Raw genomic sequence first — 23873 nt, 5'->3', positions numbered from 1 at the left:
CAATTTAAGGGACTGCCTCAAAGCTGAGAGCCGCGTAAAAGGCATTTAATACAGTTCAGAACTTGAAAATTTGCCATTTGTCATTGTGCACTGATCAACAGGGACAGTACTGCTAAATGTACTGAACAGCACTTCTTCAGCTGCATCTCGTGAACAGCTTCTACGCAATGTCTTGGCTACTTTTTCTCTTCTAGAAAACGGAAAATCCGGGACGCTCTGCTTCGCACAGTTGTCGGTGCTCACGACACTCCTCAGGTGAACGCACTTGTCCCGCAAATACAGCATTCACGCAGAGAAACACCGTGTGGCGACGCAAACGGCTGCTTCTCGCGCTGCGCCACGCACCGCGCTGACGCGGCCGCCGGCCGGAGTACCACAACTCCCAGAGTGCATCGCGGCGGCGGTGGCGTAGCGCAACTGCTTGTGAAATCGGTCTATTAAACTTGTTAGATGAAAATGGCACCTCCTCTAAGCAAAGGAACAGCGTTAGTGAATAGTGAGCGCGGCGATTTTTTCCCGGTCAGCGCACGCTGAACTGCGAGTGAAGGCGAGAAAAGTGTCCGGCAACAGGAGGAAATGAATCGGGCTGCCGAGTGTTGCGCCACCTGATGCGGGCTTGTCGTACTACGAATACGCAAGGCGTCGAGTGGAAGAGCGGCAAGGTCAGGGCCGTTAAGAGACACGCTGAAATGCAGGAAAAAGAGAACAGACAGCGAAAGGACACAACCAAATGCGAGCTTTGTAAAATGGCTCTTCCGGAGATATGAGGGGCAGAGGACAGTTAGAAACTTGGTAAAGCGACACAGCGAGCAACACGAACACTTTTGATTCCACACTTCAGGTCCAGTCTCTCTTGCGCCGAACTACTGGATAACAAAAACGGGGAGTAATTACATGCGGCTTCCGCGTGGCTGCGCTCAGTGATGCGACCGCAATAGCACTGGTTAGTATACTTTCCAGTCCCGTCTGTTTGATGTCCCACGCAGTTCAGCCGTAACGAACCAAAGAAAAAACATGCCCAGGCAAGGAAATGAGTACAGCAAGCCAGAACATTGCTGGTCCTACATTAAATAAGATACTGCAGGGTGTCGCAGAAGCTCCCCGGCCAAGAGCAGGAGAGAGAGAAGCCTTTATTGAGGAGGAGTTCCCGCGCGGGGGCTGCTGGGAGTTAGCAGCACCTCCTCACAGTGCAGGATGAGGGATGGCGAGAGGTAAGGCCTAAATAAAGCGGGAAAACACGGTGTAGGCTCGCCATTTACGAAGAGGCCAGAGGGGCAGTCCCGAGGAAGCGGTGAATGAGGACAGAACATGCGAGGAAGGTACTCCGGATTACTTTTGAGCCCTCTTGGCGGCTTCATCGAACGAGAGCCATGATCCCGCGTCGTCATTTATAGTCACAACACAAGCCATCACTGCGTCGCCGTACAGCGCCGCACCAAATAGGATCGCGGATACGGCACGGGTTGACGGTTGAATTCGGGTTAACGGCACGGCACAAGCACACAACTAGCGCCCTGTTGAGAGGGCAAGAGGGAAACGAGAGAAAGAGGAGAAACTGGCGTGCGAGAGGTTTCAACCGAGGCAGTAACCTCGGATAACTTCAATGTATACAAACGCTGAACAAGAATTACAACCATGCTGAAACCAATTCCACTCCATTTTTGAATTTCCTGCCCTTAACTTTTAGCTGTACATACCCCGTGCCCCACGTTCGTACTTCGGCGTTGCCTAAATCCCAAAGCGTGAAGCCGCAGCAGCCAATGGCGAAGGGTGGGGAATTTAAAAATGGAATGGAATCTGCCTTTTTCACAAGATGTGGTGCTCTCCGTGGAGTGGCGAAAATTCGTCTGCTACTGGTTGAAAACAAACGCTCGTGCGAGACGCAGTCGCCATCTGGTTCCATGAACAAGAAGCTGCGCCTGCAAAGTGGCAAGGGTGTGCTTGACAGCTGCCGCCATCTGTCGCATGCGGATGTCACTAACAAGAACTGCGCATGCGCAGTAGGAACTGGTGGTTTCGTTTTTCAACCAGTGGAGCTGGAGGAAAAGACGCGCGGATGCGCAGAGCGGACTTGTGAAAAAGGCGGATTGGGAAAGAATCCTTACATTATACCGACCTTGGCTTTCCTCTAGTTTCTTTTTTGTCCCCCGCGAACGCCAAACACACAACAGGGAGAAAAAAAAAAGAAGACGGAGCATTTCACGTTCTTCGCAGTGCAAATGCTGCGCGCGGCATTCGACACGGCTAGGAGACAGCGTCCATTCGCTGGTTCTTTGGTTTTCCTCAAGGTCATCACACTTGTCCGTGCGGCAGACAGGTCCATGGCGAGTGCTCAGGCGCTGATCTCGTTGCAGGCGGTGCTGTTGCCTCCGCAGTGGCATGTTCGGCCCCACTGTCCGCTGGGCAGGCACAGGTGTCGGCAGCCGCCGTTCAGGTGACTGCATGCGTTGGCCACTGCGTACGGGGAAGAGCGGTCCCTGGTTATGTAGTTGAGGTTGTTGCAAACTAGTGGTGGGATTAGCCTTAAGATTATACTAGCTTCATCGTAGCGACAAACATGTTAAGCGCTAATCCCCCGCCGTGAGTATGCACCGTTAAGCGAGGACGTCATCATCATCATTAGCTGGAGAACTCGAGGCACAGATATGTGACCTGTCACATCTACGTCACCGGGTACACAGTCCCCCAATAGTCAACTGTTGCTAGCTGTCACCATCTGGAGTCCAGATCGGGGTCTCGAAGGAATTTTAGAAGTCGCTAAGCCTCCTTACTACATGACTGATATCCTTACGGGAAAACATGACTAGGAGTGAACCGCGTTCAAACCTGGGTGCATGTTTCCCACTTGCAACTGTACGCTCACTCCGGACCCTCATTCATCCTTTCCCTACCCGCTGATCCACCGCACTGGCTCAGTGGTTATTTCGATTGCTAATCCAGAGGACGCAGGATGAAATCCTGGCCGCTGCGGCGGCTTTTTGGAGGCGGCAAAACGTAAAAGGCACCCATGTTCCTTTTGCTTTTCGACACCCCCGTTGCTTTTACCACAGGTTCCATGGTCGGGGCCTGCGACGCTTGGAAACGCAAGTTGGACGCTCGAGCTTTTTGTAGGAGTTGTTAGTCAAACTAAAATGGAGCGGAAGATATCTTACAACGAGTAGATACTTCAACAGTACCGTGGAGGAGATAAGGAAGCGGTGAAAAGTGCACTTTTTGACAACCGCAACGCTTACGCTCGCTCTCTGAGCATCAAGAGTTACGCAGCAGGGCGTAAGTGTCATTTGTTAAATTTCGCCAACAGCTTTAATTTTTCTTGCATTTAGCGTCTCGGCAGCAAGGTAGATGATGGAAGTCGTATGTGCCGCGCTTCAAACCTCAGGCTTCTCAACACACTGCCTTACACAGTGCCAGGCAGCCCCCCACCCCCTCCCCTTAATGCCCATCTCGCTCGCCTCCCGGGATTTGAACCTGCAACGTGCCCTCGTCACCTTGGCCCAGAACCTGCAAAACGCCTCACATACGGCCACCACCACCTAGACTATCGACAGCAATCCCAGCTGCTCGGGTACGGCCTCTGAAAGGAGCCGGAACTGTCACAAATAGCGCAACAGGGCTCACACTGTGGGCAGCGCTCGGAGACGGCAGTGATGCCGTAGAGCTTTCCGTTCCCGCCAAGCGGCAGCTTGAAGGGCTCGGCTGTGCCTCCGTTTCTGTCAACCATGTGGATGAATGGGCTGCAAGAGAAAACAAAAGCCACTCGAAACAACTGTTTCGCCAGGTGCGCCAAATTAAGACCTCGGGAAGCGTTCGAAGAAAAGAAACCTGCAAAATACTCACATGCTCCAGTCAGTCCAGTAAACCCTACCCGCGGCCAGGGCAAGCCCGAAGGGGTACTGCGCGGGCGTGTAGACGGTGCGCCGGCCCAGGCCGTTCAGGTTGACGCACTCGATGGTGCGTCGGCCGGCGTCCGTCCAGCACAGGTCATTGTGCTCCAGGTCGATGGCCAACATGTTGGGCGTCTCCAGGCCACCACCCTGAACCAGCACCATGCGACCCGAACCGTCCATGTGACACGATTCGATGCGCGGAGACTGCCGGTCCCAGTCAGTCCAGTATAGTCGACCGAGCGCCGGGTGTACGGCGATGCCCCTGGGGTTGACCAGCCCCGTGCTGACGATGATGTGGTGGTAGGCGCCGTCCAGGGAGGCCACCTCGACCGTGTCGTCCATCGAGTCGGTCCAGAAGACGTTGCGTGAGGCCCAGTCCAAGGCGATGCCTTCGGGAGACCGCAGGCCGGCGCGGAACACCTCTGGAGACGAGCCGTTGTAGTAGGCGCGCCGCACGGCGCCCGACGCGGCGTCCGTCCAGTAGATGCGCTCATCGACGCAGTCCGCAGTGATGCCCACCACCGTCTGGTGCTGCTCCATGAGGAGCAGCTTGCCCGGGTTGCTCTTGGTCGGGTTGAGGGGCATCTGCAGGATGGACATGCCCTGGCCGAACAACAGGTACTCCTCGCCAGACGCCCGGGGTGCCGGCGCGCACGTCTTGCCGTCGCCGGTGAAGCCCGGCTGGCACTGGCACACGTGCGACACCCTGCGGCAGCGGCCAGACAGCGCAACTTGAGGGACATTCTCATTACAGCGGTGTTCCGGAAAAAGCTACGCACAGATGCGCTCGTGTGTCGTTCCTCCGTACCTCTGCTTGTGTCCCTTTCTTGTCGCGCAGTTATATTTTGCTCTGCAGTTGATTTTTAACCGACTGGTACCTGTCTCCTCCACGCCTCTCGAAACATACAGTTAAAAAGATGTTAGCGATTGTTAATTGGCCTGGTTGGGAACCCTCGTAAACGGTGCTTTGTTCATGTAAAAAATACATGCGGAACCTATCATAATAATGGACGAAGAAAAATCTGATGAATACGCATTCAATCCTGATGTGCGACCGTGTTTGAACGTGTGGAAATGTGTGCACAAGCATTTGTTATTGTCGCCTGAGCCGTAAGTGCGTGTACGTTCCTTTCCGCCCTGTTCAACATTGAACCAGCAGCACCGACCGTCACCGAAAGCAGGCGTCCTATCGTTTTTGTTGCTCACGGGAAAACAACTCAAACTTTAGTGCGCCGCAGCGTTTAAAGCCAGAAAAGTGTACCCCCCGATCATGGCACGTGTGCTTTCTGAGCCACTAAAGAACCTCCGCTCTGTTACTTATGTTCGGCCATAGACCGGTTAAGAACGGTCGATCGCAGTAGCCGACTGGTCTCCTGCCGCCAACAGGCCGACAGGTCGCAAGCCAATAGGTCAAAGGTCAAGCCTATCACAGATGGCGCGATTCTCACCCAAGTCCCTGGGCGTTGCGGGTGACGCAGTCGGCGTTCCTGGAGCACAGTGACGGGTCATCGAGACAGGTCAGCGGCCTGACGGCCGAAGGCCGACACACGTAGCCGTCCCCGTCGGTGCCCGGCTCACAGACGCAGCGATGCGACCGGGTCGAAGGGTCGTACACGCACTGAGCGTACAGGCCGCAGTTGTGGGCCACGTTGCACGGCAGCGCACCGTCTCCACCTCCCACTCCTCCTGCTCCCCCTACCGGCCTGCACGTCTTGCCGTCTCCCTCGTAGCCGTGGCCGCACTGACAGCGGTAGCGCTGCCCGTCGTAGCCGCACTGCGCATTCGGGTCGCACTGGTCGGGTGTGGAGCACTCGTCCACGGGCTGGCACCGGTGTCCGTCGCCCTCGAAGCCGTCCATGCAGCGACAGGCCCGGCGCCCGTCCGGGCTGGCCACGCAAGCGCCCCCTATGGGCGCGCAGTCCTGCGACGTCTCGCAGCCGGCGTCTGCGAAAGTCCCATGGGCACTCTTCAACACATCAACCAGAGGAAGCTTGTAAACGCTACACCGGAGGTCTTGAGGTTAGCAAATAAAGTAGAGTGAAACCTCGGTTAAAACCTTCGTAATCGCTCTAAAGCTTCGCATGTTTAGAGGGGATAATTTGTTTTCGTTGAAAACCGTGGGCATTCCGCCCACCTAACTTTCTGCCACACCCTGCTACGCTTGCTTTTACTTGGAATCCAGTCCGTTACCCTTCCCGACCATCGGTTATCTTGCCTTCGCATTACATGCCCAGCACATCTTGGTTTGGTTTGATTTATCGGGGGTTTAACGTCCCAAAGCGACTCCGGCTACAAGGGACGCCTTAGTGAAGGGCTCCGGAAATTTCTACCACCTGGGGTTCTTTAACGTGCACTGACATCGCACAGTACACGGGCCTCTAGAATTTCGCCTCCGTCGAAATTCGACCGCAGCTTGATTTGGCCTTGTAGGGCATTAATTCGAGTTTGTTCCCTGACCCAATCTGCCCGCTTCCTGTCCCTTAACATTGCAGCTATCATTTTTTATTTCAACAGCTCGCTGTGTTGTCCTGAATTCAAGATGGACCCTTTTCGTTAGCCTCCACGTTTCTGTTCCATAGGTGGGTCCGATAAGATACAGCTGTTATGGAGTAAAATCACCCCACCCTTATAAAAATGGCCTATAGACAGTCTACAGACTTCTTTAGACTCTATTGCCTTTCTATAGACATTTCTTTTTGTCTATTCATAGTCTATAGACTGTCTGTGTATCCATAGCCTACTAAAAGTGCATGACCATAAATCTACAGATTGTCTACAGACTGTCGATAGCATTTGTATTGCCTATAGACTGTTCTCTAGGATTTGTCTATACGGACTCTATAGACTATAATTTATAAACAGAATTCTATAGACAGTCTATAGATTGCGTAAAAAAATGTTTGTAAGGGCAGACACCACACCCCTACCAACGGGCAAGACTTACGGCTCTGGACGCACTGGTGGCCGTCACCACGGAATCCCGGCATGCAGCGACACCTGTACTGGCCTACGGATACGTTGAAGACGCACTGCGCCTTCGGGTGACAGTCTGCGTGCGAGTTGCAGCCACGCCCTCCTACTCCTCCTCCTCCGCCTTGCGGGTAGCACACGTAGCCGTCGCCGGAGAAGCCCGGGTTGCACGCACAGTAGTGCGAGTCCACGTGGGAGTCGTACACGCATTGAGCGTCTTCGTGGCAGTCGTCCGCCTCCAGGCACGACTGCTCCACGCAGAAGGTGCCGTCACCGCGCCACCCGGCCCGGCATCTGCGCGCAGACCACTCGTTGGCGTTACCCTGTTCCGTACGTCTCTCTGCGGCTCCTCTAAACGAGCAGAAGGGAAGTTAAAGGCGCACTAGAGAAGAATCTGAACTTGTCTTTTTTATCGCGGGAACTCAGTCTACACGTTCCGAGCATCCTTAGAAACTTAAGATTATTGTCCTATGCGGCCGATTTCTCTAATTTATATCGGATTAAATGCTCCGGCTATGTATGTTTATGCTGCACGAAACGTTGAATCGTATGACACCATCCGGAGCACTCTACGGCGAGCGGTTGGCCCACAAATTTTATCTCAGGACCAAGTGGCCCTACTTTGACAATGGAGTGCATATTGGAACCGCGCAAAACGACGAGGGACGAAGAGAGGAAAGCACAGGACCAGACGCGGAACTTCAACTAAGGTTTACTACAAGGAAAACCACATTTATACAAATCACACCTCATAAACAGCCGACACCATCACATTATACAGGCACGTGGGCGCGCGTGGCTCAAGTTTGCATCTAGATAGCTGAATTCTTTCTTGGATAACGATACTGAAGTGGAGCTGATGCAACGGTCAACTTCAGTATCGTTATCCAAGAAAGAATTCAACTATCTAGATGCTAACTTGTGCCACGCGCGCCCACGTGCCTGTATAATGTGATGGTGTCGGCTGTTTATCAGATGTGATTACGAATCTTGTATAAATGTGATTTTCCTTGTAGTAAACCTTAGTTGAAGTTCCGCGTCTGGGCCTCTGCTTTCCTCTCTTCGTTCCTCGTCGTTTTGCGCGGTTCCAATATGCACTCCATTATCAACGACCAACTAGCCCGCCTTCACTTGTTACATGTCCTACTTTGAAGCCTGCCAGCCAGGGATATATACACCGGCTCGACATGGTTTAGTTTCGAGTTGTGTTGCTCGGGCAGCTGTCATGTGTTAATATTTTATTCCATTGCGTAACCAGCTCGGTTACCACGGCAACCACTGCGTTACGATTTGCGTTAAACGCCTAACGCTGAGACCAGAAACGCGAGAAGTAGAGCTTGACGCTCTAAAACACTTTTAAGAACCGTCCTGGTTACGCAGCCGCCGGGAATTACAGTAGCAGTTGCATACCTGCATCCGTAGGTCCTGGTGCGGGCGTCGTACTGGCACTGCGCGTTCACGTGGCACATGAGCGGCCTCTGGCGGCAGTCGGTGGCCTCTGGCACGCAGGTGGTGCCGTCGCCCGTGTAGCCCACGGGGCACCGGCACTGGGGAGGGTGCCGGGGGCTGGGCTGCACGCACTCGGCCGCCGGATCGCAGCGCAGAAACGCGCACGTCGCCTCCGGCAACCCTGGGGAGAGAACACGTTGGACTCTGGCCAATTCTGACGACAGCGAGGACAGCGCAGCGATCGATGAAGAGAAAAAAAAAAGTAGTTAAGACAAACTCACCGCATATATTCAGCGAAAGACGTTTGCGGTGGTAAATATAATGCAGTCGAGCCTCGTTATAACGAAACGGTTAACAACAAAACAATGGATATAACGAAGGAATGACGATTATTGGAAGCTTGGTCAACACGGGCTATAACGAAGTTATGGCTGAGACTGGGCCCTTCAGCTTCCTTATAACAGCGTTCAAATGTACTGCTTATTAATTATTTTTTGCCTTTTTCTCTGCTAGAGTACGCTTATTGTCTCTGCTGTCACTCTGACGTCACTATGTTCGGACCACTCAGCGTGGCACATTTAGTGACGTCACGCGTTACTTCACTGCGCGTTGACCAATCAGCGTGGCGCGGTGTTACGCCGACACCGCAGAGCAGAGAAACGAGCAGTTAACAGCTGTCGCTCAAAAAAGGAAGACAGCATGATGAACTAGCGAACAAATGCTAGCTGTTGATATTTTAGGTGAAATCAAGACGAGGGAATGAAACCGGGCAAACAGAAGCATAGCCGTATGCAGCTAAGGCTTAGGCAGGGTGACTAGGTTCGAAAGGGTGGTCGCGTGACTGCGGCAAGACACGGCTATAGTTGGATACCACTGACAGCGGTCTTTCTCCTGTAGTGGACTTAGTCGATGGCGATCTATACCGCACGGCTTCACCAAAGGAGGGATGCAGTGTAAAATGCTCACGTTGGCAGTTCGCGCCATCCCCGCTGTATCCCGGCTGGCAGCGGCAGGCGAAGCCCCCGTTGAGGTTGACGCACTCGGCGTGCACGTGGCAGTTGTGGCGGCCCGTCTGGCACTCGTTCACGTCTGCGCAACGCGGCCAGAAACGGTTCTCCATGTTGCGAAGAAAAATCGATGCATAACTTGTTGCCCTCCTCGACGAGTTATCACACAAATTATTTCGTGGCATAAGAGAGAGAGAGAAAGTTCGAAAAGGTTTAACTGTGGTTACACACAAATTTGGAAGTCACCATCGTGTCTGAAACGCTCATTTATGGTTGAACATCGATTTTGGTCCAAATCGGTCAAGGTGAAATTTAGGGAATGGTCAGAGCCAAATTTTGGAAATGGCCCCAGCCAAGTTTGGTGGTCGCCATCGCGTCGGGCTTGCTCAGCTATGGCTGCACATCGATTTTGGTACAAATCGGCCACGGTCAATCTGTCAATCTGTTGCTATGCTGTGCTTAAGGTTAAACCAAGGTCACATCATCTACGGAATGGTGAGCGACTTTTGCGTTGAGTAAAGCTGCCGCTCTAAAACAGAGGGCAGGAAAGGCAGGAAGGTTAAGCAGCCCATGCCCGGTCGGCTACCCTGCGCGTGCGTTAGTGGGGCATAGAAGGAGCGAAGTAGGAAAGAGAAGATAAATGAAAGCTCAGTATGATGAAACGGGCTCATGTTTTCCTTCAGCCAGCCAATGGTTGGGGTCGAGGGCTCAGAACCTTCGCCTCTGTGCCCTGAAGGCGTCCTCCTATTTTCTGTTTTTTTTTTTCTTCCTTCTCAAGCTCAGAGCACGTTGCGCAGTTATCTGCGCACTGCGTACTCGACAAGCGCAACCTCAACAGCAGCGATTTTTCTGGCTCACCGACGCAGGCCGAGCTCCGATCCCTGTTGTGCAGGGTCTCGTAGCCGGCGTCGCACTGGCACCGGTGCTCGGTGCCGTCCGCCACGCAGCTGCTGTGGTCGCCGCACTCGACGCCATGACACGGGTTGCTGCCTGCGCCGATACAAGGACAGCCAGGATGGCTGGTTAGTTACGCCGTGCGCCCCAAAAGCTGGAGGCCTAACGGCACGAATAAACCAGCTGATTTATTCCTTCCAGCGACCAACAGCTGGTGGAGGGAGTAAATAGTTCTGGAGTAAATCACGAACGGAGTAAATGCCTGACTGCTTATAGGTCTCTGAAAGGGGCTCTCAATAAAGGTGCTCTCAATATAGGGCAAGCGTTTACTCCCCCCAAAAGAATATCTGCAACTCTTTTGCTTCTGAGAGTGTACCGGAGTACTGAAATTTCCTTTGACGGAGTGAACGATCATCTCAGATCTCACTCCTTTTACCATGAGCTATCGCATTCCTGCTAAGCCAGAATCAAACGGAAGTAACCCACTTCCTGGAGGAATACAAGTACGACCACAGCAGTGGGTCGATATTACCAAAACAATCTGCGGGCGAGCGCGGAATAGACGATATGCGAAATTGCTTGGCGGTCTGGCAACACCGCGCCCACAACTTCCGGTTTCCATCTTGGCTCGGTCGAGCTCGTCGAGCTGGTGCATCGTTTGCTATGCGTACTTTCTTCTTGCGATTTGAATTTCAACAGCAAGCTTCAGCTGCTGCGTTGTTTTCACAGCTGATCTTTGGCCAAATGTAGGTGCTTTCAATAAGCGCCAGCTTACTCCTACCGCGTCCTCAGCTTCGCTTGAAGTCTGGCGCTGATGATCGCAATAATCGGCACTCGAAAGTGGGTTGGAAAGTCGAACCGTGACCGTGTGCTGTTGTCGTTTTAATGCTCGCATTAAAGCACCAGTTCAAGCATCACGCATTATCATGGCTATTTTATTCCCAGGTGGACGCGAATTCATCTGGTAGGGTAGCGAGCGGTTATTTCTCGGTGAGTCCGCACGTGTGTTGACAAACTTCTGTGACAGTGCGAACTTTCGTTCGCGCCGACGCCAGAAGCTTCGTGCATTGCAGTATAATCACACAAGACCCTCGAGAGCTGCGTAATTCGATTCCTTTACTGTAATGTGCAATGCGCATCCGCGGTTTTCAACGCCACCGTTTCAGAGCCCGGCGTCGGTTGATTTTCGCCACAATTCGTTGAAACCGCGTCCTGCTTAAGACGCAGTCAGTCGACATTAGCAAGAGGAAAGTAGGCATGCACATATAATTCAAAATATTGCAAGCAAAGACGCAGCTTTTTTTTTTTCAGATAAGCACTGAGCCACCGCGGCGGCTTGATTACAGAAAGATGCTACAGCTGTAGGTGTATGCACGGACTCGATACGCTGGTCAAGCTGTGTGTGCAGGGGTGAAATTAGCATGCTCGGTTGACTCCGAAACTTAATTAGCTTACTCCCAAACTTGGACAAATGGCTTTGTTGCGAAGCAAGCTGTTGGAGCTTGCCACAACGATAATAAAGTCTGATGGCCTGAAGCGTTTTCAGAACACTGTTGCACGTACTTTCTAGCTTAGAAATGCGTCCCTCCTTCATAATAAAGAAGCTATATTATTCGCTTCTTTTTTTTTAGATTTTCGTCGCCGCAGATATCGAAGGTATAGGAATCCTCAAGAAATAAAGCATTCGCACCTCAGTTTTTATACGTAGGGTGTATTGCTTCACAAAGACTCCTTAACGCGCATAACATATGCATATGGTCCAGAGAGTTTGCTCGCCCTTCTAAAACTAATTGAACACAGGAAAAACTTAAATGAACACGCAGCAAACTAAGCAGCAATCGGCATATGGTTCTTCGAGTGAAGTTATTTCGCCACGGCACGAGCGATTGGCCCGCTCAAAAAAATTACCTTCTCTATTACGTACGTTGTTCAAGTATGCGTCTATATATATTCACGTCCGAACGGAGAGTTGATAAATGCACGAAATCGGCTCCTAATTTTGATCAGAGACAACAAAGGCTGTGGTCCTTATCTTAATTTAAACGCAAATCAACTCGAGAGATTTGTGAAAAATCAGCGCAGAAAGCGAAAGCAGCGCACTGATCCGCGTGCTGACACATGATACCTTGCATGGCGTTTTGTGTTACTAAAACGTTGGGACGGAGTAAAAAAATAGAAAAGCGAAAAGCTGGAACGCACCTAGTTCTGGCACGCATCGTAGTGTCTTTTCACAGTGGAGAGGGTAGCGCAACACTGCATCGGCATTTTACTTTTCAAACGAAGCGCAGCCGTTTTAACCCAACGCTGGGCAGCGGTGTCGTTTTCTGTACCGTACCAACATGGAGGACTTAGTTCTCGGAGCGCCGAGAGATGGCGCTGCGCATTTCGCATATCGTCTATTGCCTCTACAAAAGTCAACCTGAGCTCCAGTCACAAAATCCAACATAATCTCCTTGTTGAACCGACAGAATTCCTGTAGGACAGCAATCACTGTCCAAAAAAGAGCTCCAGTCACAAAATCCAACAGTAGCTCTTTGTTGGACGGACAGAATTCCTGCAGGACAACAATCACCGTCCAACAAGGAGCCAGTCACAAAATCCGACAGAAGCTCTTTGTTGGACCGACAGAATTCCTGTAGGACAACAATCACCGTCCAACAAGGAGCCAGTCACAAAATCCGACAGAAGCTCTTTGTTGGACCGACAGAATTCCTGTAGGACAACAATCACCGTCCAACAAAGAGCTCCAGTCACAAAATCCGACAGAAGCTCTTTGTTGGACCGACAGAATTCCTGTAGGACAACAATCACCGTCCAACAAAGAGCTCCAGTCCCAAAATCCGACAGAAGCTCTTTGTTGGACGGACAGAACTGCTGTAGGGCGACACTCACCGTCCACGGCGGACACCTTGGTGGTCTGGGCGTAGCGCACGATGCTGTCCTTCGAGTCGAAGTCGATGAAGTTGCGCGACACTTGGACACGCTGCTGCGCCGAGTCGGCGGGCGGCGCGTGCGGACACTGGCGGAACGTCACGCTCGTGTCCACCATGTACTCCATGGGCAGTGAGCTGCCCTCCAGTTGGAACGAGTGCGACAGGTGTGACTTGATTACACCTGCGATAGAGACGTATACGTGCTGGTCAAGGGCCTTGCCTTGCACTTCGTCGTCGCTTCATCGGCGACTAAAAGGTCGCTGCAATCAGCGCTCAACATTCAGCACGCATGTTCAGGACACACTGAACGAGACAACACGTCTCTCTCCTGTGAAAAAACAGCGCGAAAGGGACGGAAGACAAAGATGAAGGAAACCACACGGACGAGCGCTTTGTCTTCCGTCCCTTTCGCGCTGTTTTTTCCACCCAAAATGAACGTATACCAACTAGCCCAACTTTCCATTCTACTACAGTGTATTTCTAGTGCACAGGGCTCTTTTACGTGTCAGCGCTCGTCCGTGTGGTTTCCTTCATCTTTGTCTTCCGTCCCTTTCGCGCTGTTTTTTCCACCCAAAATGAACGTATACCAACTAGCCCAACTTTCCATTCTACTACAGTGTCTCTCTGGTGACCTCGGATCGTGCTGTCCTTGTTTCTTTTCAAGCGTTTCCATGCATCACAGGTAATAGGCCAAATAGTGGAAATAGATGGCTTCACTCTGGTCCTTTTTAAGGACGGCCTTTGCCAACCGGCGCAGTATTGGAAATGAATGGTCTCACTCTAGTCCTTTTTAGGGACGACATTTGCCCATATATTTCCAATATTTGGCCGATTAGCTGTGCTTCTGGGGTTAACTCAACTCCACAGGCCGCTGCGATGCTTGAAAGAATAAAAAAATGACGAAAATTCATCATACAGAAGGAAAATGTCCAGCAATGGTTCAAGAAAAGATCAGGGACTGTGAGATATGGTACAAAAACGCTAAGCAGGCTACAAAAATATTACTGAATGATCTGAAGGCGCTCAGCACAAAGTGAAAGGGAATTAACGCACGGGTGTGTACTATAGGTGGCAAGGCTAGGGCCTACATGAAAATGAAGCATCCGAACAGTTTATTTGCCATGAGTTAAAGGAAGCTCCACATTTTTACACAAATCTATACAGTAGCGATTGCAATCAGAATGTTACTGAGAAAGGCGGTAGGGCACAGCAATGGGACATCCCGCCAGTAACGAAGGAAGAAGTAAAGAAAGCCCTAGGAACAATGCAGAAGGGGAAAACAGCTGGTGAGGATCAGATAACAGCAGATTTGTTGAAGGATGGAGGAAAGAGTGCGCTCGAAAGACTAGCCACCCTGTATACGCAATGCCTTGTGACCTCGAGCGTACCTAGAGCTTGGAAAAACGCTAACATTATCTTAATTCATAAGAAAGAAGACGTCAAGGACTTGAAGAATTACAGACCGATCAGTTTATTGTCTGCTGCCCACAAGGTATTTACTAAGGTTCTCGCTAATAGGGCCAGGACAACCTCCGACTTCAATCAACCAAATGATCAGGCAGGCTTTCGTAAAGGCTACTCGACAATAGACCATATTCACGCAATCAATCAGGTGATAGAGAAATGCGCAGAATATAACCAGCCGCTATATATAGCGTTCATTGATTACGAGAAAGCATCAGAGTCAGTAGAAACCTCAGCTGTCATGCAGGCATTGCGGAATCAGGGTGTAGAAGATGGTTTGGTTTATGGGGTTTAACGTCCCAAAGCGACTAAGGCTATGAGAGACGCCGTAGTGGAGGGCTCCGGAAATTTCGACCACCTGGGGTTCTTTAACGTGCACTGACATCGCACAGTACACGGGCCTCTAGAATTTCTCCTCCAAAGAAATTCCAGCCGCCGCGGCCGGGATCGAACCCGCGTCTTTCGGGTCAGCAGCCGAGCACCATAACCGCTGAGCCACCGCGGCGGCGGGTGTAGAAGAGTGTTATGTGAAAATATTGCAAGATATTTATAACGATTACACAGCTACCTTAGTTCTCCATAAAGTCAGCAATAAAATTCCAATAAGGAAAGGTGTCAGGCAGGGAGACACGATCTCGCCTATGCTATTCAATGCCTGTTTACAGAAGGTATTCTAGGCTTATAATGGGAACAGTTGGGGATAAGAGTTAATGGAGAATATCTAAGTAATTTGCGATTCGCTGATGACATTGCCTTGCTAAGTCACTCAGGACATGAACTGCAAAGCATGATCAGTGAATTAGACAGGCAGAGCAGAACGTTGGGGCTAAAAATTAACATGCAGAAAAACAAAGTAACGTTCGACAGTCTAGCAAGGGAACAGCAGTTCGCAATTGGTAGCCAGGTGCTGGAAGTAGTAAGAGAATATGTCTATTTAGGGCAGGTAGTGACAGCTGATCCGGATCATCAGAGGGAAATAACTAGAAGAATAAGAATAGGGTGGTGCGCATAAGGCAGGTTCTCTCAGATCATGAATGGTACTTTACCAATATCCCTCAAGAGAAAAGTATACAACAGCTGTATCTTACCGGTACTCACCTATGGGGCAGAAACGTGGAGGCTAACAAGAGGGTTCAGCTTAAGTTAAGAATAACGCAGCGAGCTATGGAAAGGAAAATGATAGGTGTAACATTAGGAGATCGGAAGAGGGTGGAGTGGGTGAGGGAACAAACGCGGGTTAATGACATCCTAGTTGAAATCAAGAGGAAGAAATGGGCTTGGGCAGGTCATGTAATGTGAAGGCAAGATAACCGCTGGTCCTTAAGGGTAACGGAGTGGATTCCAAGAGAAGGCAAGCGCAGCAGGGGGCGGCAGAAAGTTAGGTAGGCGGATGAGATTAAGAAATTTGCGGGAATACGGTGGCTGCAACTGGCGAAGGACAGGGTTAATTGGAGAGACATGGGAGAGGCCTTTGCCCTGCAGTGGACGTAGTCAGGCTGATGATGATGACGATGAAATCATGGTGCCTAAAGCTCAGTTCACACTAGCGGGAAAACTCGCAACATAGAGCGCTGTCAGCCCGCCGCTTCCCAAATCAGCAGGTCTTTTCTCCTGACGACCAGCGGGTTTGCAGTTCCGCAGAAAGATGGGCCCAGGAACTAAATTTCTCGCGTTCCACAACTGAAAATGGCCAACGGGAGGCGACAGCGTTTGCCACGTAGGAACGCCTGCTTCGCCATCTAGTGTCGGCTGCATTCCACTCACACTCGCAGACGGCGATGGTTAGCGATGGGGCATGAGGTCGCCGCGGTTCACTAGTGATGTTGCGTGACTAGTGCAGCGGAGAAGCGCAGGCAGCGTGGACATCACGCCACGGAGCTGCGCGGAGTATCCCTTCAGTGTGAGCGGGGCTCAAAATTCCAGAATCTGCAACGCCTGCGTTTATCATCACCATGATCTTTACAGAAACTACCGCATAACCACAATAGTTTCAGTTCAAAACAACGCTAAGGCTAACAAATCTCAAGAGCCGGAATAAAACGAATCAAGAAACAGCGATTATACAAGTTTTTGTGCCCCACGTGAGCTAGACTGAACTTTGACGTCACAGCCACCGTTCGGGTAGAGCATGGAGGAAGGAAAGAACTCAGGAGAGGCGGTGACGTCACATCCTTAAGCCGGCGCCCCCCCCCCCCCCCCCTCTGCTCACCCCCTACTTGGCGGCCGTCTCAGCACGCTTGTGCATGCGCAGCAGACATTGCAGCAGACGACGCCACTACGCTCAGCGTTACTATTGGCTCCGCCGGCGGCCAAAGAATCCCAGCAGTCCTTGCGAAATCACGTGACTTCCGGAACACTTTTTGGAGTGCAGCTCGGATAGCGAGGGCCTCTCCTGAGTTTTTCCTACCTCCATGAGCTAGGGTACCCTAGTTCGGCTGTTGAAGCCGAAACAGCATGAAAGATCAGATTCGACAAAGATTATTTTGTGGCCAGAGGCGAGTACCACGTGCTGATGTATGTACACTTATTTCTTACGCATCATTATAGAGACGAAAGCACGGAAATAAAAGTTTGGTGTCCGTGCTCCTTTGACGGGTTGTTGGTCACTTCCCAAGCAGCACAGGTAATTGGCCCAATATTGGAAACATATTGGCAAAGACTTGGCCAACATGTTTCGCCTTACATGCCCTGCATGAAAGTCGCGCTGTGCGATTCATTCCAATACGACACGACACGACGTAAGGACATGTGTTAGAAAGGGCTTTAAAAAAGAAAAAACACAAAGAACTCACCTGGTCCGACTAGGTTGTAGTCCTGCGTGAAGTCCGTGACGGTGACGCCCGAGCCCTGGGCGACCGAGGGCAGGCTGCCGCGAACCTCCAGATGGACTTTCATCATATTGAACACGTCGAAGCCCTGGAAGCTCCCCAGGATGGTCACGTGGTGGCCCGTCTGCTTGAAGTGCACCTCCGAGGTCACGTTGCATTCGCCGCCTGCAACATGCGACCTTTCAACGCGGGGGGATTGCGCACTCTAGTGGCGATTCCCCTCGTGAGAAGTTACGTGCTCGCAATGTTGCGATAAGGTAGGTACTTAAAAAGCAAAGATGATTTGGTTTGGTTTGGTTTATAGGGTTTAACGTCCCAAAGCGACTCAGGCTATGAGGGACGCCGTAGTGAAGGGCTCTGGAAATTTCGACCACCTGGGGTTCTTTAACGTGCACTGACGTGGCACAGTACACGGGTCTCTAGAATTTCGCCTCCATCGAAACTCGACCGCCGCAAAGGTAGTTAAGCATGTTAAGCAATCGTATTGGAAGGTAACGTCACAAAACATATGCCTTGTTTGCCGGGTGTTTCACATGAGGTGTTATGCAATTTTTAAGAATAGCCTTTTTGAATTAGAACAGCGCTTTTTTTCGTCGTAGCATTGTCAGTGGTGTAGCGCATCAGAATAAAGCTAAGACCTGCTGCCTAGTAGGCTGGTTAACAAATATTTAATAATCAACTTTTTAAGTACTATTCTTAATCTTCTTATTTATTATGAGGCATGCAGGCCACTGTGAGTAATATACATATCAGTCTTTGGAATTCGAAAACGCAGTTACCCTCGGCGCTGTGATCCAAATTTCGTCTATTTCGACGAGTTACTTGCCCTGGTGGGATTGCTTTGCCTGCAAGCTTCTCGAAAGAGCACGTGTTTTGACGCGATGTAGCCAAGATTTATTGGTGCCACGGCACCGAGGGTAACTGCGTTTTATAAAATCTAAAAACTGACATGGATATTGCTTACGATGGGTAACACGCCTCTCAATAATTAAGGAGATTAAAGTTATAGTTAAAAAGTGAACTACTCAATTATGGTTAACCAGCCTACTATAGTAGGATACAACTTAAAAAAACAGCAGTTGCTAACACTGGGCTGCGGTCCACAGCGCCTTGTATTACACCGCCGAGCAATCGCAACTGTAAACGAAATCAGCTTTTTAATTTTTGACTACATCAAACAATCCACGCATCAAAATTCTAGAGGTCATAATTTTTTTCTTGTGATAAGCTTCTTGTTTACGTAACAAGAAACGTTTAAGCAGCGGACTACTTTTTTGTCGTGCAGGAGTTCTGAGCGCGGTGGCTGAATGTAGGCGGAGCTTCAATGCAGACTTGAGTGGTATCCGACTATAGTTAGAACGTCTTAGGTGCATTCTGATGCGATGCAGTGCTGACAAAGCTATGCCGAAAAATAACTGCTCTTATAACTCACAAAGCGTATTTCTAAAAACAGTGGAACATATTAGGTGAAACACCCTGTATAAGAGACAATTGACACTGCTACATGGCCTGTTCGTTTTATACACTCTAAACATGAATGCACCTATATGGGAGTAAAGAGGGAGTAAAGGTGTCCTCTAGCGCACAACACCCTTTTTTAAAGGGAGTGGGCTATAGAGGACAACTTTACTCCCTTTTTAGTCCCTTCTGTTCGGAGTGTACGTATGCGTGTCTCGTCCCTTTGAGCTCCGACGTTTTTTCTATAAGCGACACTGCGCATGCGCGATGCCTCCGGAGTAGCCACGCACCGGTGAGGACGAACCCGCTGCGCGCCCGCTCATCGTGCGGCAGCGCGAAGAGCCATCCGATGATGTCACCGAGGGCGAGCAGGGCACGCAGGTCACTGCCCAGCGACGTCGGGGAGACGCGGCTCAGGGCGGTGTAGGTACGCCCGTTGGCTGTGTCCACGTACGAGTGGAAGTCCACCTCGCCGCTGATGACCTGTCCGTTCAGGGAGCCCGTCAGCTTGCCCGTCACCCGCAGCGATGATCCTGCAAGAGGGCAGACCAACAAGGCATTTAGGGATGACTGGGGCAGGTTGCGACAAGGGGCCGAACGCAACAGTTTCTCACTTAGCGCCACATAGCTTTTAAACATCCCTTATAAAAATGGTCTATAGACAGTCTATAGACTTCTTATAGAGTCTATTGCCTTCCTATAGATCAAAAGTATCTTCTGGCGGCCTAGTTGGTCTGAATCGTTCATATTTAAAACTGCGCGAACAAAACAAGGACCGAGCAAGGACACAGTAGCACACACAAGCGCAGACTCCCAACTTTTATTCGAAAAGATTGCCGTAGTCTTTTTATACCCTCTGTGGATACCATCAACACACCCCCCAAATCATCCGTAACATTTAAAACACTTAAAACACGTGCGCTATCTCCTCTGAACGTCCCAAACAATCCACGATAATGGCCAGGAGCCTAGCGGCACACAAGTGACTCAGAAACACGCGCAAATTTTACCTCAAAAAGACGAAGATCGCGAGCCACGTGCCTTGTCCACGACATGTCGAACACGCCAAGAAGCACAGATAAAACAACAAAATGAAGACATAAACATGGTAAAAGGCAAAAAAGAGATCACTAAAACCTGAGCAAAAAATGAGAAACCAACTTACTGTGTTCTTGCTCGGTCCTTGTTTTGTTCGCGCAGTTATAAATATGAACGATTCCTATAGATATTACTTTGTTTTCTATTCATAGTCTATAGACTCGTATAGACAAAAGCCTACTAAAAGTGTATGGCCATAAATCTATAGATTGTTTATAGACTGTCAATAGCAACCGTATTGCCTATAGACTGTTCTCTAGGATTTGACCATACAGAACGTATAGACTTTATAGACAGAAGTCTATCGACAGTCTATGGACTGTCTAAAAAAATTTTTGTAAGGGATGAGATCAAAGTTATTGTATATTTATCTGACATGATCCGCCACGTGTCCACTGCAAAAGAACTCAAGGCTGGCGAGATTGATGCTGTCGAAACAGGGTAAAAAAAACACACGAAGTGATCCTTGGTGAACGAGAAATCGGTCGGAACGGCGCGAATTTCTCCACGCCACCACTTTTGGAACTGTGCAGCTCAACCAACCAAGCTTCCTGCATTAAAGTAAGGATTTATTCATTACAACTCCTTACTGTTGTTACTTTGCACAAAGTTTAAGAAATTTTAGTGGCATTTGTTTAGGGGTTAGTTGGCTCATTATTTCAGATGGACTGCTGCATCGCGCAACACAAAGCGCACATCAAACAAAGGTAGAAGGGACACTGAGCGCTCGTTCCAATTACCTTTCTGCGATGTGTGCTTTGTGTTGCGCCGTGCAGCAGTCCATCTTAGTTTAACCATATCTGCGCCTCGCGTTTTTACGAGGGAATTATTTTACCAGCAGGCTACAAGAGGGGCAAAAAGCGAAATTAAGGTGTTTTGCAGGTCCCAAAAGTGAAAACATTCGCTTATTGTTCCTTCAAAAACTCTGCTCTTGTTTTATCGCTCTCTATAGGATGGTCCGAAACCACAAAAGGAAAACATTGGTGGAGAATACTCTGGGCGCTGGTACCGTGAAACGTTTCGGTATCCCTAAGGACGCCTACAACAAAAGAGAATAGCAAGAACAAAAAACAAGAGTATGTGAAGAGCAGGAACTGCAGAAAGTGTATTTATAACGTAATCGGTGCACTCAGTTCCTGGGGAGCAAGAATGGCTATACTCGTACAACACCCCCTCACAACGGAGAAGACTCTGTTCTGCCCTTCAATGGCTTCCAAGAGCTCTCGTTCATGTTTCGCGAATCGAACCGAATCGCATCGACGAAGCTGACAACGCCGATATCGGATTTTCTGGGGAACGGGAACTTTAACGCTCTCGCATTAAAAATTGGCTGTGGTTATATTTTGCCGGCTTGCCTTACAGAAAGAGTACAGAAAGCTGCAGGCGACTGCTAACTCTCCCATGTTCACATTGTGGAGCTATCATCATCATCCTAACTACATCAACAGCAGGACAAAAGCGTGCCCGACGCTCCCTACAAACTGCATCAAAGTGATGTGTTTACGATTCAAGTGAGCGCTTTAGACGTTCCTAGTGCGGCGTAGAAAGGCCAACCTAGGCCTCGCCGCTCATCAGGCATTCTGAAGGGCACAGACAACGCTCATATTTCGCAGGAGCTCCACCCCACCCACTAACCGCTCTCGCCGTCGATACCCAGAAGACAATACAAATGTCGAGGCACGCGGCTTCTCGCAGCTTAGCCTGTCTGGGCTCGTAAGGCCCAGTTCTATCGAAGTAGGTCACAATGCGGACGCCTGATTCCCGTCCGCAACGCACTGTTTGGAGGCACCATACTGTGGACTGTGGCGATGCTTGGCAGAACGGAAATAACTCAGCGTCGCCTGATGAAATGAAGACAAAGAGAAAGAAGGGATAATTGAATACCATGTCCGGTAATCAGCAATTACAGCTCAGCTGTGGTGTGGACGCTGTGAAATTTTTTGTGTAATCTCTGCCATGCCTTCCCTGCCCTTCTACGGAAATGCATGCATGCTTTACCGTGTTTTGTTGTCATTACGTCCGGGTACGCAAGACGCGTCGGAGTGGTGCCATGCGCCGTGTATGCGCATCGCTTAGCGGGAGCGTCCACTAAACGAGTGTTAGCGCTGAACCGAAGGCCCGCCTACCGGAACTGGTCATGTGGATCACGTGACAGCATAGTGCCGGGCAGGTGGGAACGTCATGGAAGGAAACATGCGCCAAGGAGAAGCCCTACACGGGGGGTCCCATGATTATCTTTTGATTTAAATGAAATTTGCATATATGATGGGCAAATATGTCAGGACACAGGAATGAAACTTTTTTGTGTACCAAACACTGCAGTTTGCTTCAAAAACAAAGCACATATCGCAAGAGGTGTAAAACGTCGCTTCTGCGATTTCGCAAAATCGGGTTTGAATGTCGCCAGAGAAAAAATAAAATTTTGTTAAATTTATAATTTTTGGTTAATTATGTTTTTTTTTTGTTGTAAGCAGATCAAAAACATTTTTTGACTGTTGGAATTTCGCACCAAAAATCGCAAGCATTGTTAAAAAGTAATGCATTCGAAAAAGTAGACTTTTTATGAAATAATGGGACAAGGAGGAGTAAGAACTTGAGGTAGAATTTTTTTTCAATATTAATCGGTCTTTTTAATGGTCGCCGGAAATAATTCGTAGTTATTCACTGGTCTGGTGTTTTTTAATTAGGTGTTAAGATCATCTAGAATTAAAAAATTTTGAGAAATGCTCACTTTGTGATTAAAAGAAACTGTCACTGTCGACTTTCTTTGCAACTTACCTGAAAGGCCTTTAGTACCTGGCAGTTTTGGACCAACAATAAACTGTTGCATCATTTTGTTTTAGGCTACAAAATTAGATGCCTATTGCCGAACATGTTTCGTTCAGTTATCATTAGTGTATACTTTCCGTTGAAAAGAGTAACGGTCATGAAATTGACCTCGAAGTGATTTTATTAGCGTATGATTTTTAGCATCTGATTTTATTTTAGCTAGCACAATGGCACTGTCCTAAAAAATACTAGCATGTGTTTGCTTGTCATATTCCTTAATAAGTCAGAAGAAGAATACTTTACTCTTCATTATTCGCTTGGTGTCTAAGCATACGGCCACTCTGGTCTGGATAATAAGAGTTTTATTATTGCCATTCTTCAAGAGTGTTTCATAGCAGTTTGGTTTGGGATCAATGCTATAAAAATGCTTAGCTCGAACTACGCGTTCACCATAATTTGTTAAAACCAAACTAACCAAACTAAGCGTTAACCTTAGCGTTTACCTTGTTTCATGTAACGCAGCAGTGGTTTGAGCATCCGCCTCACATGCGGGAGGTGCGGGGTTCGATACCCAGTGCCGCCGGGCACCTACCAATGATGCAGTGGGTACAAACTCCCCCTGGCCTGGTGCTCGGCTTATTCGGGGTGAAATGCTCGCGAAGAGACACTTTGACCCCACCTTGAGCAATACGAGAAAACCTTGTGCCATGGCGCTTTTTGGCCGCAGGTGCCCTTGGGCCATAAGAATTAATCATCATCATCATGACCAACCTTGTTGCGTTATGTGGTTTCATTAACCACATAATTCAACAAGAGCAGGACTGCGGAGGTCATATCATGATCAGATCAAATGACTAAAGGATATATTTGTCTGGGCAACTAAAATGTAAAGAAAACTAAAGTATTCTGCCCGCTAAATACTATACGAGAAGAAAAATGCAACGAACTGGGTTCGATATTCGCCATGGCAATCGTATACTTATACATATAGTAAAAACAACGCGAAAGTTCGTCCATTTCACACTAGCTACGCTCTCAATGCGTCGTGTTGCCATCATCATCATCAGCCTGACTACGCCCCCTGCAGGACAAAGGCCTCTCCAGAAATTGCGTGGA

General features: G+C 49.6%; 1 protein-coding gene across 1 annotated transcript; it reads right to left on the bottom strand.

Annotated features, from left to right (window-relative positions):
• Positions 1-1086: 1086 nt before the first annotated feature.
• Positions 1087-22127, bottom strand: LOC149358148 (nidogen-like). Its single transcript, XM_089576736.1, has 12 exons — positions 22115-22127; positions 19181-19423; positions 17397-17597; positions 13100-13321; positions 10172-10303; positions 9273-9395; positions 8268-8487; positions 6832-7151; positions 5336-5831; positions 3838-4593; positions 3619-3734; positions 1087-2454 (listed from the first exon to the last, which is right to left on the bottom strand). The coding sequence occupies exons 1-12, from the start codon at positions 22125-22127 to the stop codon at positions 2333-2335; spliced, it is 2964 nt and encodes a 987-aa protein (XP_089432862.1). The 3' UTR covers positions 1087-2332.
• Between the last annotated feature and the right edge of the window lie 1746 nt (positions 22128-23873).

This window comes from Amblyomma mixtum, chromosome 3, assembly GCF_055824585.1.
Source record: "Amblyomma mixtum isolate Tamu chromosome 3, ASM5582458v1, whole genome shotgun sequence".
Lineage (NCBI taxonomy): Eukaryota > Metazoa > Arthropoda > Arachnida > Ixodida > Ixodidae > Amblyomma > Amblyomma mixtum.
This window is presented reverse-complemented; position numbering and strand designations above follow the sequence as displayed.